The sequence below is a fragment of the Numenius arquata genome, chromosome 2 (assembly GCF_964106895.1).
Source record: "Numenius arquata chromosome 2, bNumArq3.hap1.1, whole genome shotgun sequence".
NCBI lineage: Eukaryota > Metazoa > Chordata > Aves > Charadriiformes > Scolopacidae > Numenius > Numenius arquata.
In genome coordinates, this window is record NC_133577.1 from 32226959 (window position 1) to 32243080 (window position 16122).

Sequence of the window (16122 nt, forward strand, 5' to 3'; positions counted from 1 at the left end):
TGAAAAATGTTTCATACCTTCTTCACACACAGTCATGGAAATGGAAGAAAAATGGTGATTTTTTTCCCCTTCTGGAGGTCCATGTGCTGGTAGGGATTACAGAAATGTGAAAATATGAACTCTGCTTGGGTACTGCCCCTGGACCCCCGCCTCGAGCTTTACATATGGCTCAAGACTTCAAACAAACTTCCACTGATGATGTTGACCATAGTTCTTCCACTGAGTTTAGCTGGGAACAAATCAGTTTTTTACTGAGCAGGCTAAGTGCTGAATGTCTTCATCGTCTACAATTTCTCAATTTTATCAGCTACCACATGAGTTGAATTAATTGAAATAAACTGAAATAAAACACTTTCCTTGAGTTAAAGAAAAAAAAAAAGAAAATCAAGAAGAAAGCCTTGTTGACCACCGTATGTTTATTTTTTAAACAATTTACAAATAAAAATGTTATATTTATCCAAGCAAACACAGTTAATACTTTAGTCTTTAACAAGCTATACAAATGAGAACCATCACACTAGAGCTTTTGAGAGCTCAAGGACCACTCAGGGTAGGCATGCATGTGTCTGTATCACATGAAGCGAGTCCAATTCCTGACACCAGGGTTCTGATCTTCTGCTTCTTCAGAGCTGGTCAGCTGCTAAATGATTTAACACAAATAGTTACTGAATCACAATACAATGAAAGAAAGCCCATTTCAAATCATGTAAGTGACCTCAATATGTCTGGTCCAGGTGTCAGGCCACAGAGCCTTACCGGTTAGTCTTCTTCTCCAAAATCCGGTCGGACAGATTTTCTCCCCTTGCTTAGTGATGTGGCATCCATACATGTGCTTATACAATACAATGAAACAGCTTAAGTGCAGATGTAATACAACAGTAATTACAAATCACAGAGACAGATAAACAAACAAAGAAAAAAAATCAACTCTAATCACATTCTTGCATTTCAAACATGAAAGTAAACAAAACCATGCATTACAGTTTAAAGAAATTTTCAGTTTTAGCTCTTTTGCAAGTCTCCATTTTTGCAAGTTCTAAACTGCTCTTCTTGAGCTTGTCCCAGCAGCTGGGCTACTCACGGTGCTACTGACACAAACAGGGTGAGCTGGAAATCATCCAAAAATGGTCAAAGAATAAAAGCCCCCAAAATAAACAACAAAGACGCACGCATTATAAACGAGAGATTCCATTTTAATAGCAGAGTGTAGAAAAGAAATTGGCAAAAAAATTCACATGAAAAAACATTTTACACAATTAATTATGTACAGAATAAAGTATGTGTCTGGTTTCCGATGATGTAACTTTAGTTCACTTTAGTTAAGTCCTACCACAGGATGCAAAGTACACCCAAAACCCTCAAAGGGAACAAAAAAAAAAACCAAACAAAAAACATATACATAATCCCAGCTCTGGCTCCTCAAATATTGGGACTGGCTGGATTCACTTCAACCCACTGGGCTTTCTGCTAAGCTTTCAGCGATTCCTGAATTTGTTGTAGCTTCCAAACTACTGTCAGCAGTTTCTGTTTGTTCAGTCTTCTTGCCCTGGATGGTGCATACTCCCTTGTCTCCTGAGCCACCCTCCTTTCCATGTGATTTTTTGAGCCCAGGAAGGAAAGTTTCCACGCACCCAGAAGCCTGACTTTCTCTGCTGCCTCCGTCACAACTCAGCGATGGCATTTCAGCAGCGCCACCTTTGCCCTCCTCCACTTTCAGAAGGATCTCAGACACGGGAGAAATGTCCTGCATTTCTAGAACTGGCATGACCACTTCCGTAGTGTCATCATTTGAGGACTGCAATCCAGGCTGCGGCTTAGCTGTTTGAGAAATCTGTGTGCAAAATTTATCTTCCTGACTACCAGAAGTCAATGTAGCAAAATCAATAGTCTCTGTTCCATCCACTGTTTTTTCAACGCCCAGCTTCCTAAGTTTACTGGACTCACACCTAATGGATGCAACAGTTTCTAGTTTTGAGACTTCTTCTGTATTCTCACTTAAAAGTCCCGCTGTAAGGATGCTGAAGCATTCATGTTTTACCTTAGTATCTCCCAAACTGAAATCAGTGCTTTTGAACTCAAGCGCTGCTTTCTGGGAGGGAGTCTCATTGTGTTTCGCATCTTCTGATGTCAAAGAAACCTTCTTGTTATCCACACGAACATTTGCAGAGAGACTTTCAGATTGCTCAGTGTTCAATCCTGAGTGAGCGGTATTCAGATGAAAATCATTGGCTGCTGAGGTTCTTACAACCTCATGCTTTGTTTCTCGGGGGTGGGCAGCTTCTTCTGAAAAATGCTCCCTAGGGAAATTTGCTGATAAAGCAACTACTGACTCTTGGAAAACATCAGAGTGAGCTCTAGAAAAGCCTCCAGTCCCTACTTCTTTTGCATCTCTCTTGACAAAAACATTATCTAATGTTGCATCAGATCTGGTGTGTCCTAATGATTTTTTTTCGACTTCAACTACTAATTCTACACTGGATCTGAGTTCAACAATGTTTGCAGAGCAGGCATTGACTAACCATGCAATCTCCTGCCTTTGGGTTTGGTTATCTAATACTGCACGGCCTGAAGGTTCAGGTCGAACTTTTTCTTGAGCTTCTAATATGCTACTTCTAGTTTCTGTGTTGGCAAGACATGTGTCTGGCCGTACCTCTATCAATTCTGAAGCACCAACTTCATTGGAACGAGTTTTTATTTCTACTTTTGGAGTATTTGATAGATCACAACCACTTTCAGAACAAGAACAGGTTGTGATGACCTGTTCTTTTCCGTTACTACTTCTGGAAGTGTCCCATTCACCAGGATTTCTTGTGAGTTCTGAAATCTTATTTTGGGTTTCTGAAATTCGTGGAGCTTTGCTAAGGACTCCTGGCTGAGATACTTCCAAAGCTACACTTTTCAGTTTTACATCTTTTAAGGAGGCATCAATAGAATTCTGCTCTGTCATTACTGCTACCAAAGCTTTTCCTTTTGAAGTGTTTTGGGAATCACAGACCAAGTCTGGACTATCAGTTTCTGAGTGAGTTCTACAGTTATCACTTAACTTACTCTCTACCAAATGGGAATCTCCCACATTTTTAATTTCATTCTGTGTTTCAGGTAACAAAGCTTTAGGGTGTAAGCTAAGCTCAGGGTTTACCGTTTCTACTTCCCAGTCTTTCATTTCTGCATCTTTCTCCAAGGTACCAGGAACATTTGTGTTAGTAACTGCAGTTTTATTTCCATCTTCCTGTCCAACTTTCTCTTGGATCTCTGTTTTCTGTAGATCACAGAAATCCTGACTGCTGACCTGCTCTTTACCTCCTATATCCACAAGTCCAACTTCTGCAGGCAGCTGGATACCAGAAGCAGGTTTTGTTTCTGGCAATTCTGTGACTGACACTGCCGATAGCTGAGGCTGAAGTGGTTTCTTGTTCATGTCAGCCTGATTCTCACCAGGAACCCAACTCCCCTTTACTTGATTATTACACTGTGAGGAATCTTCTTTCAATTTACTCCGAACACCTGTTGAAAGACGAGTCTGAAATTTTTGACCTACGTCTTTCTGAATACCATTTTCAATGTCAGTATGAAGTATTGAAGTCTCCTGAATATCAGTTTTTTCCAGTTCTAAGCTTCTCTCAGCTGAGTGGCCTTGGCTAACGTCAGTAGCCATATTCTGAGAATCCTCTTTCAAGGAGAATGAGCTATTATTTGTTCTAGGGTTTGGAGATAAGTCTGCAGGTTTTGTTAGGCTAGAGTTCTCTCCATTTGAAAGAACAGAACTTGCAAGTTTGCTGTCAGCTGAACCCTTTCCACCACTACTATAGAAAATATCATAGAGATCTTTTGCGTTGGCTGTGGCCAAGCAAGAGTTTCGTTTCTCTACCTTTTTTGCCTGTTCACTGAAAGCAGTTGAAGGTCGTGGTGGTGGAGGGGGTCTCACGGGCATTGCCAGCATTGTCTGTTCATTTTCAGACACACCTGGAGCTACTTCATCTGCAGGAATGACAGCTGCCTGCTGGACTGCTGGTGGAGGAGGGGGTGGAGGTGGTATATCAGAAGTCTGAGAAGACTCACTTTTCTCTGCTGCTTTCAAATCCTCCTCTGTCCCCTTTAAAATCACTTCTTCTCCTCCAAAAGCTTTTGAGATGATATCTGGAGGCAGTAGAAGATCTGCATTGGTTTCTTTTACCACAGGCAGTGGTTTGGTGGTAGCTCCAGAGGATTTTATGGATAAAAAGGTGTTCAAAGGTGCTGGTTTGCTAACTGTTGCAGTAGTAGACTTCCTAAAAATCATGGTGGGGACTGGTAGATTGGGTAGAATTTTTGCTGGTGTTGATGTAGAAACAACTGGTGTCCATGGGCTAGTGTGTGGGATAACAGTTTTCCCAGACAGCTTGATTTCAATGGGCTTGACATGGAGTTTCCCAGACTGACACTTGTTCTCCTCTTTGTTTCCTTCTGTACTTTCCTCCTTTGGAATAGCTCCTCCTGGGGTTTTATCCTCTCTCTCAGTCTTTTTCCAGCTGAATTTCCCAAAGGAAGTCTGGCCTGATGATTCCTTTTTAGATTCCTCCTTCTTTTCTTCTTTTTTCTCCTCCTTCTCTTCCTTCTTCAGCTTAAGCTTGATACCCATTTTTCGCCCAGCAGAATCTATTTTGCCTTGAACTTCACTAGCCCCTTCTCCAAGCTCTGGGATGCTCTTTGCTTCCTCTTTCTTTATTATTTTTGGTTTCTTCTCATCCTTCTCTTCTTTCTGTTTCTCCACCAGTTTCCGTTTCAACTCACTCTGCCGCCTGCGCTCTGTTTCCAGAACTACAGCCAATCCAGCTTGACGGTCTAGATTTCTCCTCTCTTCATAGAGTGGGTTTTCATCTATGTATTTCTGTGGAAATAAATGGCACAATTTTAGCCACTGTTTTTCCATGAACAGTAAATAAATAAATTCAACTCTGTATCAGTTTTGACTTGTTCAGTAAGAGCCATTTCAGCACTAAAAGAAACTTCTTCCTAACAGGAAACCGAGATGCTACAAACTCCACATTCTGTAATGTGAACTGAATGGTGGCTTGGAGCAGTTCTGTCACTTTACAGAACAGTTTGAGAATCAACACTGGGACTTAAACACCAGATGTAGATGAAATGCAGATGAAAGATTAGTCTCTATGTAGTGGGAAGTTCTGCTTATTTGGTTCAGTAGAATGAACATAACCAAATACATATACTCCGAGGAGTCAAATGTCATTCTTCGTGAAAAGAAAACAGAACAACTAGAAGCTAACACACGGAATGACTCATTCCTGGTACACCAGTTACCAACCTTGTATTTCTCATTGTGGGGATGACTTTTCACATGCTGCTCTGCTGAGATTTGATCTCCAAAAAATTCATGACAGAGCTGGCAATAATATCCAGTGATGGGAATCAGAAACTCAGAGCCTGAAAAGGCCGAAGAAAACGATCAGAGAAATAAAACTTAATAAATGCCAAGCTCTTAACAAAGCCAGATAAACATACCAAACAACAACAGCAAAACCTCCAGCAATGTTCCTTTTGGAACAATTAATGCTGCTCTCCTTATGCTTACAGAATGGGAAACACCACTATCAAGAGCAAACGTGTAAAGTGAAGAAGCTTGATTACTATGATTCAAAAAATTATTTTAGTGCTCTCTGTCATATTAAGGCTATCCCCCATTCAAGCAGGTTAACATTTCGTATAGTCTTAATCTATTTTCCGTGTTTGTGGTATAGTCTGCTCAAATAATAAACACCTGGTTTATAAAAAGAACACGAGTCTTTTCACTGAAGTCCTTGTGCCTACAGAACCAGCTGCAGTCATCTAACACACTGCAGATCCTCCTTTAGCAGGTGTTACTAGAAATATGTAAAAGATTAATAAACTGAGACTGATCACTGGCAGGCCTATTTAGACATTTGGATTTTAAATCTTCTATTAATTTTCAAATGACTTACAGCCCCTTCCACATGGCTTTCTCACATTCTGTATACCCATACTCTACCAAGTACTCATCAGTGATTTTTCAGGGACACCTCCACTAAAAATGTACTGAATGGAAGAATCTGTTGCAAGACTCTGTGGAGTTCTGCACAAGATCTGCCCAAACACAGCAAGCTCTTGTGGTTATGTTCTAAATTCTAATATGTTAGCAAAAATCACTTCAGAACTACACCAGAGAAAGTCACCTGGTATTCAAAACAAAAAACTAAACTCTAAAAAAGAAGAGAAGGAACCATGCTATGTTTTCCTACACTCTTGCTTCATGACCTTTTCCACAAGAACAATCAGGAAATGAAATAATTTACCTTTTACCTAATAATACAGTATCTATATAAGCTCCTATAACAAGGTGAAGTTTTGAAATTCTTTTCTCTGAACAACTGGAACCTGCTGGATGGCAAAAGGAGATGATACCCAAATTAAAAAAAATGAACGTACCTTTGGCAGGAACAGTTATCTTATCAATGCGTTTTATGGAGTCTTGTTTGGTCTCACTCTGAGTCTTCGAAGCCCAAGGTCTGTTGTAAGGATCCAGGGTCTATTTGCACAGTGACAGAGGTATACAGCTCATATATTACACTAGCAAGGCAAGTACACTTGTCTTTCCTTTTTAACATCCTTTCACAACACTGAACATTAAAATCAACGTGCAAATATTTACAGGAACTACGTTCTCCTCTCTTTCCCCTCCCATTTTGCAATTTATAATTAGAAAATAACCTGTGAGAAGGGTAAAATGTAAATGATAGCAAAGGACAGGTAAACATGTGAAACACAAATATCAAATGCTCGTTCCAGAGCGAACTGAACACAGGCCCCATTTAGACTAGTTGGAACACACTGGTAGCTGTACAAACTGCTCAAGTCCAACGTTAGTGAAAAAGAATTCGGTAAGAAACTTCTTGGGTTCATTATTATTTCAGGTTCTCTTGTAAAATGTAGTTGTGTGATGTATGTTTTAGTGCTAATATTTATAGCAATATGAAATGCACTTAGTGAAGGAAGCCTGCAACATACCTGTCTGTGTTTCTTATTATGCATGTGTGTGAAAAAGTCAAACATGGTCCCGCAGATGGTATTGCAGTCTTTGCACCAGTGGTTCCCTGCATCATAATATTCATAAATATTGGCCAACTGGAAAGGATGTTTGGAGGACTGTGAAGAGGATTCTGCTGGCTTCGGGCTTCTACCTCTGGATTTTTCATTAGTAGGTTTTGATTCCTAAATTGAACAAAAGGAAACACTTCTCTAAGACAAGGCAGGACACACATAATGCTGTAGAACTCAGAACCTGCCTCCAGCAGAAGCCACACACACACACCCCAAAAGAAAAAATATATATCACCTGCTTTTCAGCGCCCAGGCTAATTCCACTGTTTCAGAGAGCTGGTATTGACGACTAGGACGCTGTGTGGCCACAGTGAAGAGCTTCCAATAAGGCTCCCAGATGTAATGGCTGGATGGTTGTAGGTAATCAAGGAACCAAATGAACAAATTCCCTATGGCATGCACCCGTCCCACTTTATGCATTTCACATAAAGATCTGAATAGTTCCAATTTACCATACTAGCCAGACAGTGCCCAGAAGACCTAAAATGGCTCCCCTAGAAGCATTCAGAATATACTGTAAAAGTAGCTTAGATAAAAGCAGAATGAAAAAGGAAGAATTAATTGACTAAAAGTATTTAACTCAATCAGCTTTATCAGATTATTTGAGAGTTCCTGAATTCTTCAGAAGACTCGTTGCTTAGCAATAGTAGAAAGATGGTGTTTTGTTAATTACCTAAGTATATAAGGTGAAGCATCTTGTGATTTAAGCATGTGACATCTGCACTTACATTGATTTGTACAGAAAGACGCCATACAGTGATACGGAGGACATTTCAGGACATTTCAGCCAAAATTAATACTACCCTAACACCACAAGAGTAGAAAACGAAATAAACCCTGAAATCCCATGAATGAGCCCGGCTAATTTAGATTATGATAGTACTAGATGTATTTTGAGTTACATTTTCAACGGCTGAAAGCCCATTATGTTATCATTTCTAATCTGCATGGCAATCTGGAAAGAATAGCATGTTAACTTAGCAGACCCAAGTTGGTTGCATGATTTCTAAGTTATTCACTATCGGTATTGAACAAATTTACTTAAGCAGATTGAAAATTGTTAAATACCATCTGCCTTGCTTGAAATTCCTTTTGATAAACAGGAATGGATTCTCTCCTATTAACGACACCCCACACAACATGCACTGTAAATCAAACAATGAAGAGACACCCAGGCCACTACCCCCCAGATATCCACATCCCAATACAATCTAATTCTAGGTAGCAGAGTAGGAAGTGACCCAGTGAATATTTGCACATATTCTGTCCGCAAGAACATAGCAAAGCTGACATTCTCTTAAACAATGAGAAGATCAACTTATGATCCACAGGAAGTGCATGGAAGTTCATGATGTCTGAGAAGTGTCATTGTTTATGTTATTTACAGACATGCACCCACCCAATATATCCTATAAAAATACTATCTTGATCAGAACTTTAAAAAGACAATGCTTCTCACATACATAGGTGATATCCATCTTTTAACCCCAGTTTGTGCTTAACCCCAGCTCAAAGATGCCTTTGTAATTTGCTGCTACTTAGAGCCCAGAAGGGATGATTTGTCTGTTTAGTACAACAAGGCTAGCCTCACCTTTGCACCGACAATGTAACTACAATACACAGACACAGGTTCAGCAGCAAGGGACTACAAGGCAACTTGCAAAGAAGCAGAAAGGCATGTGGTTTTGCCCTTGGGTTGGCAGAGTCAACCAATCTCGGTGTCAAAAGGCCTCCACTGTCTTTCTTTTAATTAAAAAAAGCTAACAATCAGAATTACAAGGTGAATCTCAGAGACTATGTGCCTACAGATATCTGAAAATATTAAATGTTTCTGACTAGAACTCAGAATTTTCCATGTTAAAATAAGGAACTATGAAGAGAGGATCGAGTCATTATGGGTTTGGATAAAACAAACAAAGTTAAAATAATGAAAAATATATTCACACATGCCATATCTCAAGAAAAGAAAGCAACGTAGGATTTAACAGACATTGTTGCCTACTTTAGTTTTACAATGTGGTGACTGAGGCAAATGATTTGTAAAAGTAAATGGATATTAAACTTCAGCGATATTTTGAGAAACAACAAAAACAAAACACAAAACCAAGTCCCTTAAAAAGAAAGACATCTAACAAGTTCTCTGAACCAGACCAGGATGAAGCATAAGGAAAAGTTTACAGGATACACAGATTTGAGTGACCTTGTAGGAAATCTCTCTTACCCTACTAACACTTTCCTCTCTGCAAAAAATATACAGTAAGGCCTACACAAAAAGCATCTACCATCTCCCATCAGCTATTGCAGTTACATATTTGAATAAACATCTGAAAAGCAGGACAGTTAATCTCCTGAATACATGCATAACCTTTCAGATGTTACTATCATGCTATTATACACTACTTCCAAAGTGAAAACTACCTTCTGGGATGTGATAAAGACTATTTTGGTATATCCAGCACTCAGTAGTATAGACCATGTCAGAGAGACCGTACTGATGCATACTGACATTTCTTAAGAGAGAACACATAGCATGTACATAATAATCATGTTAAGCTGACAATCGTATAAGTCTTGCGATTCGTTAATATCATCACCCAGTGAGAAGACCAACATGCTCCAAACTTGCAGAGAGCTTTGCTGCTACAAACACTCTTCCTTGACAGGTCATGCCAGAAACAAAGGGAAAAAAAGGCTGTCCTCCTGGTATGGCATCGAGACCCGAACAGCTACAAACACTCATAATACTGTTCAATCCAACCACCACTTCAGCGAAACCAAGATCAAAACCAGCAACTGGTATTGAACTGCACAAACCCTGAGGGAAACTATAAACACTAACACATTGACTCTCACCTGCATGCACCATCAAAACCAGCGTGTGAGATGTGATAACGAATGACATCAAATGATCCTCTAGTAAATGTCTGGGAACAACTGTCGCCCCAGGGCCTTCTTCTCTTAGTGGGAAAATCACTAGCATATAAACCAGAAGACTTTACCTTGTTGGAGGAAGATGTTTTCTCCAGACCTTTTGCATTTTCTGACTTGCTGTTCTTTTCTGAGGAATCTTTGTTTTCCACAGCTGGTTTCCGAGGTTTTTCAAATATGTTAATCCCAAGGATTTGTGCTACTTTGTCAAGCTCAGACTGCTTCTTGTCAGCGGCATCAGATTCTTTATGAAGCTCTGAAATCTCCTTCATAATATTCTCTTGTAGTCTGTTCACCTCCACCAACAAGGGGTCTTTGTGTCCATCCTTCTCACGACGTTTTTTCCTCAACATCTCTCCTGAGCCAATCAGGGAAGTAGAAGAGTTGGAAATGCAACAGGAAAATTGTCTTAAGATCTATACAACTATTCCAGCAACAATTAAAATACTAATATAAAATATTGCCACTATATCTTGACTAGGACATTGCAAAGATGGAACTGACTCTCAGGTACAACATCACTAAATCTGCACAATCCACCTCTATAAATAGACTGTCTTAATATACACCCCTAATAAAGGCACCATAATCCTTGAGAGAGAGAATCAATTTAATAATCACTATTTCCCTGTGCGACCAAACAAGAAAAAGTTAATTGTACATTCTAACCTGAAAGTATCATTTTCCTAACGTGAGAGAAATTAGTATTTACTTGGACCAAACAAAAGTTTTAAAAATAAAAAAAGTTAGCTCTGTCTAGACAAGACTTTTCCTTCTCCAAATAACAGTAATGAAAAACTGAAAGGCACACTGATGTCTTCAGTTACTACTTCTCACTTCTTCTGAAGAAGCAATAATATGCACAAAATGTAATTCATTTAAGTTATCAAGCTGCCAAAGAATTTGCAAGAACAACTGTTTGCAACAGTGTAACAGCCAAATTTTGACATAATTAATTTTAATACAGTAATTAGGTCACTGCTTTCTCAAGAGTTCTGCATTGCCTGGAGTATGAAAATACTAGTTTAAAACTACAGACTATTATTTCTTTGGTCTTCACTTCTAGCAGGTACTGGGACTTACGACACATCCCAGTGGGGAAAAAAAGCAGGAGTGGAATGCACTATACCTTGCTGTTTACGAAGCCTGTCCAGTTCAGTCTTGAGATAGTAAAGCTTCTTCTGCCGTGCTTCTCGTTCATTCTTCAGCTTTTCTCTCTCTTCTGTCACCTAAACAGATTGGAAAGGGACTGGATTTTCTTTTCCTTCCCAACACAAACTAATCAGTCTTGCAAGAATGACAGCAAGACCTCAGTTTGCCAGTCACAGAACACCGCTCACCATTCTCAAAATGTTCTTGAACATTTTAACACAATAAATTCATCTCTTCCTCTGCATCTACAGGTAACTATATCATGTGCTCATGCTTCAACCCTGTATGAATGCAATTTTTTGTTTTGGGCAGTGTATTCCCCAAAACTGCTTTGTTTGTTGCACGACTTCCCAAGGCACTTCGGCTCAGCTGAATATCTTCTACAGGGGTGAGCAAGATCCATGCTAAATGGCTCTTCAAAACTCATGCAGTATCTCCACAGTTGGCATGTTTCATCAGTGACAAAAGACTTCACAGCCCTTCACCTTGCCTTCTGTTTTGACTCTGGCCAATTTTAGCTATTATTTAGGCTTCTGCTTCAATCTGATCATAACTGTACCACCAAATACATTTTGTAGGCATAACTGTCCAAAATTTAACACCTGGATTAAGTCCTTTTCTTGCTTAGTAAGGTAAACTCTGGCATGAGGAGCTCAGAAATCCACTTTTCACTGGTTTTCATTGATTCTCACAGAAAGAAATCAGGCTAAAATGAAAACAACTAAACTAAAATGAAATCTGAAGTTCTTTCGATTTCCTTCCCAGCTTCATTTTTTCGAGACAAATTCCTTTTTTTTACCTCCACAATGCTCTTAAAACTTACTACTGACTTCTCCCTTGAATAAATAACAACTGACCCAAGGCCTAGAGAATCACTACTACTATAGGAATGTAAATGTTGGCAGCATCCTGGAGTAGGCCCTGGAAGGAGTTCTACCAACACAGGCCACATCTTAAATGCCACAATTTTTTTTTGTTTTTGTTTCTTAATCACCAAAACACTATACTCTCATTCTGGGTTTTCTCTCAGCATAGGGGCATCAACTGGAGCATGCAAGTTTTTATACTCCAAGCCATTCCAGAAAAAAAATAGTGGACTAATCCCAAGCCAAAGAAGTCTTTAGTGCGGACAAAACCACACACCTTCAGCCAACAGAGCTCTTCCAGAAGCATCAAGTTTCATTAACAACAAAATTTCAACCGTGTCAGCTGAACATATTATTATTCCTGCAAGCAGTGAAGTCACTTATCTGCTGATGTAGCACTTTGTGTAAGTACTCCTCTTTAAGCCACTTCAAACAAAAAGCAGAGAAGTTATTTCAGACCAAAAATTTAAAGTAACTTCTTTTGAGCCTCTCTTGAATTCAGTGGTCCATCTTTCCATGGCCTGATCTGTTCTGAGGAGCATGATATAACTAAGAAGGCAAAGAGCTTCCAGTGTTTCCCATGTGCTGCTCTTCTACTAGCAGATCTACCAAGACAATGTATCATTAGCACAGCTATACTGTCTCTAAGGCAGATATGCATACATAGATGAAAAATTAGGTATGAGTCAGCAACGTGCATTTGCAGCTCAGAAAGCAAATCATACCCTGGGCTGCACAAAAACCATGGCCAGCAGGTCAAGGGAGGTGATTCTCCACCTCTACTCCGTTCTCGTGAGACCCCACCTGTAGCACTGCATCCATCTCTGGGGCCCCCAGTACAAGAAAGACATGGACCTGCTGGGGCCATGCTATTGATTAGAGGGCTGGAGCACCTCTCCTGTGAAGAAAGGCTGAAAGAGTTGGGGTTGATCAGCCTGGAGAAGAGAAGGCTCTGGGTAGACCTTAATGTGGTCTTTCAATATATAAAGGAAGTTTATAAGCAAGGTGCAGAAAGACTTTTTATACCCAGGCCTGTAGTGACAGCACAAGGGGAAACAATTTGAAAATAAATGAGGATAGATTTAAATTGGACATAAGGAAGAAACTTTTTACAATGAGGGTGGTGAGCCACAGTCTCACGGGTTGCCCAGAGAAACTGTGGATACCCCATCCTTGGCAGTGTTCAAGGCCAGGTTGGATAGGGCTTTCAGTAACCTGATCTACTGAAGAATGTCTCTGCCCATGGCAGGAGACTGGAACCAGATGACCTTCACAGGTGCCTTCCAACCCAAATAATTCTGTGGTTCTATGCCCTTATTTTAACAACCAAGATTGAGTGGACACTAGTTTGAACACCCGAACAGCTTTCAGGAATCTTCCAGTCCTTACACAGTTAACTAACTATAGTTTCCTATTTTAAAATATGTTCTTCCCCACTACTTTCTAATTATCATGCAAATCAAACCAAATAGAAGAGGAACATATTAACACCCATAACCTAAACTGGTGTCAGATGCACCAAGTAAAGAACAGTTTCCCTTAATTCTTATTCTTATAAGAGATAACTAATACAAATGTAGAAGGAAAATTGTACACAACTGTGAATGATGACATCCTTTAGTATGTATTTAAGAATGTCTAATACAGGTATAACCCTGGAATTATTGTACCACGTCTAATATAGGTATAACCATGTCCAGATGGAGCCTTCTGTGTTTCAGTTTGTGCCCGCTGCCTCTTGTCCTGCCACTGGACACCAGTGAAAAAAGCCCGGCTCCATCTTCTTTATACCACCCCTTCAGGTATTTATATATCTAGATATCTTCAGGTATTTCAATATCTAAAACTCAGCAGAATGAAGGCATGCTGTGGCCTCTGTAAGATTTTGGCTGGCCCCAAGAACTTCAACATTGTGCTCGATTTCATCTGTTCAGCCATAACCTAAGGGCATACAACTTTGGGGTATTTTCAACACATTTTTTAGAATTGTCATAGAATAACACAGACAAATGCCCAGAAATCTTTAACAAAAGCAAATTTAGACTGCTTTTAAACTGGAGCCACTCAGGAAAAAAAAAAAGGCACACCTGAAGAGGAAAAGCTTCTACACCAGCAATCAAGCAGTCCAACATTTTAATGTATTAGAATAGATAACACACCTTCTGTTTTTGAGCTGCACGATTTTTTTCATCCGACATCTTTTCTGTGGTGTTTTTGAGAGGGTGTGAAGACAGACGAAGGGGCACTTTGGAATGAGCAGGAGTTGTAGGGACATGAACAAGCACAGAACCATCTCTTTTTAAATCAGGGACTTCCTTTCCCATAGAGACTGTCTCAATCACCCGGAGGTTGGGACGCGCTGGGTTTGCTGACATGGCCATCGAAAGAAGACCGTGAGCTTCTGGCAATGTAGGATTAGGCTGCTGGGCAGGGGGGTACATGGTCCAGCCAGGAGCTGCATATGCCATGTAGTGCCCATATGCATCGTATCCTGGAGGAGCCATTGTGGGAGGTGGATAGTTTTGGGGCATTTGAGTGGCAGTGAACTGGGAATAGTTGGGAATCTGGTATTGTGAAACAGAAGTAGGTGTATGCGGCAAACTAGCAGGAGCTGGTGGAACTGAGGGAATGAGAGAGACAGAAGGAAGAGGCTGTTCTGGTGCACATGAAGGTATATCCTGTCCCACTGGCTTGTTCTTCATATATTCTGATTTCTGAAGGGTGGATGCGTCTTTAGACTGCTGGAAAGAGACTGGAGGTGATGCTGAGCGCTGCTGGCCTGACTCAGGAGAACGAGTGTCGCTCCGGCTGCGACGCAAATCCCAGGGGTCCAGTCTGCGAGGATCTGAAGAGCGACGATCAGGAGAACGAGATGTCAACTTTTTGCCATGAAGGCGTTCCTGGGTACGAACAGCCAGTTTTCCAATTTCAGCAACACCAATGTCAAGTCCAATGGTTTTGAGTAAGTCATGGATCTTTGCATACTCAGCATTAGGCTCTTCTAAAGGATCCAGCTTGACAGCCGGAGCAGGAGAAGGAGGTGGACTCACTTTCTGGCTTATTATCTCATTGCCACAACTCACTGGGGGCTTCTGAACAGGGAAAGATTCAGTTTTGGTGTCTTCATCCTCATCACCATAAAGAAACTTCTCTTCATCCTCAATGTCAGGAAAACTACGCCTCCTCTTCTCCTGAGCACTGACAGAATCAGCCATCATGCCCAGAATTCGGGAAAAACCACTACCATCCTGACTGGCCCTCTCATGAGGCAGCAGGAAGTCAGTATGGCGATCAGCAGGCTCTGACTTGGGTTCTACTTTTTCCTTGTGACTTAAGAAGCTTCCAAACTTCTCTTCAAACATGAAAGTGTCTTTGGGAGCCCCAGAAAGTGGGCTCCACTCATATAAACCATCATGCAATTCCTTGTTTGCAGACTCCACAACAGGGTCTTTGTTAAACCGTTTGAGGAAGTTCTCCACTTCAGAGGCAAAAGGAGCAGTGTCGTTGCTCTGGGGCAAAGACGAACGACTAGAAAGAAGAGGAAGATCCTTGCTGGGAGCCAGACTGCTTGAAAAGCCCTCAGGCTGAAAGAGAGAGAAGTTACTATTTACTACAGCACTTTTTGAGGGGACTATGTACCTCACAGAACAAAGGAACATGTTAATTTCTCCTGCAGTTCACAGCTGAAGAAGGGTTAGAAAAGACAACATACAGTTGAAAGAGAACACAGAAGATTACAAAACAAATTGCCTAAAGGTTCTGGAACACCATGTCCAGCAATGAATGCTTATCACAGAGAATACACAAAATCACAATTATATTCCATTCATTTTTTGCAAGTGTAAGAAATGAAACTTTTAAGTTGAAACCCCGTAACATAAATTTGGCTATGCTTTGAATTTAATCGGAGACAAATAGGATTTCAACACTGTAACACAGGTAAAAACAACTGCACTGGAGTTATTCCCAGTCACTTCAGATATGCATAATTAATGCCATGTTAAATAGGATTTCCAATAATAGGTATAGAACGGGATCCTCAGTATTGGAGCACCTCCTGAGA

General features: G+C 40.4%; 1 protein-coding gene across 1 annotated transcript in view; it reads right to left on the bottom strand.

Moving 5' to 3' along the window:
- Positions 1-409: 409 nt before the first annotated feature.
- The window catches only part of ZNF318 (zinc finger protein 318), a 28947-nt gene continuing 13234 nt past the window's right edge, over positions 410-16122 (bottom strand). Inside the window, exons 4-13 of the mRNA XM_074164838.1 lie at positions 14219-15643; positions 11171-11270; positions 10113-10399; positions 7021-7224; positions 6442-6541; positions 5303-5421; positions 3654-4867; positions 2996-3482; positions 2399-2824; positions 410-2137 (exon numbers count right to left, since the gene is read on the bottom strand). Of these exons, the coding sequence (XP_074020939.1) occupies positions 1448-2137; positions 2399-2824; positions 2996-3482; positions 3654-4867; positions 5303-5421; positions 6442-6541; positions 7021-7224; positions 10113-10399; positions 11171-11270; positions 14219-15643 (5052 nt within the window). The 3' untranslated portion in view covers positions 410-1447. The remainder of the gene's footprint in view (positions 2138-2398; positions 2825-2995; positions 3483-3653; positions 4868-5302; positions 5422-6441; positions 6542-7020; positions 7225-10112; positions 10400-11170; positions 11271-14218; positions 15644-16122) is intronic.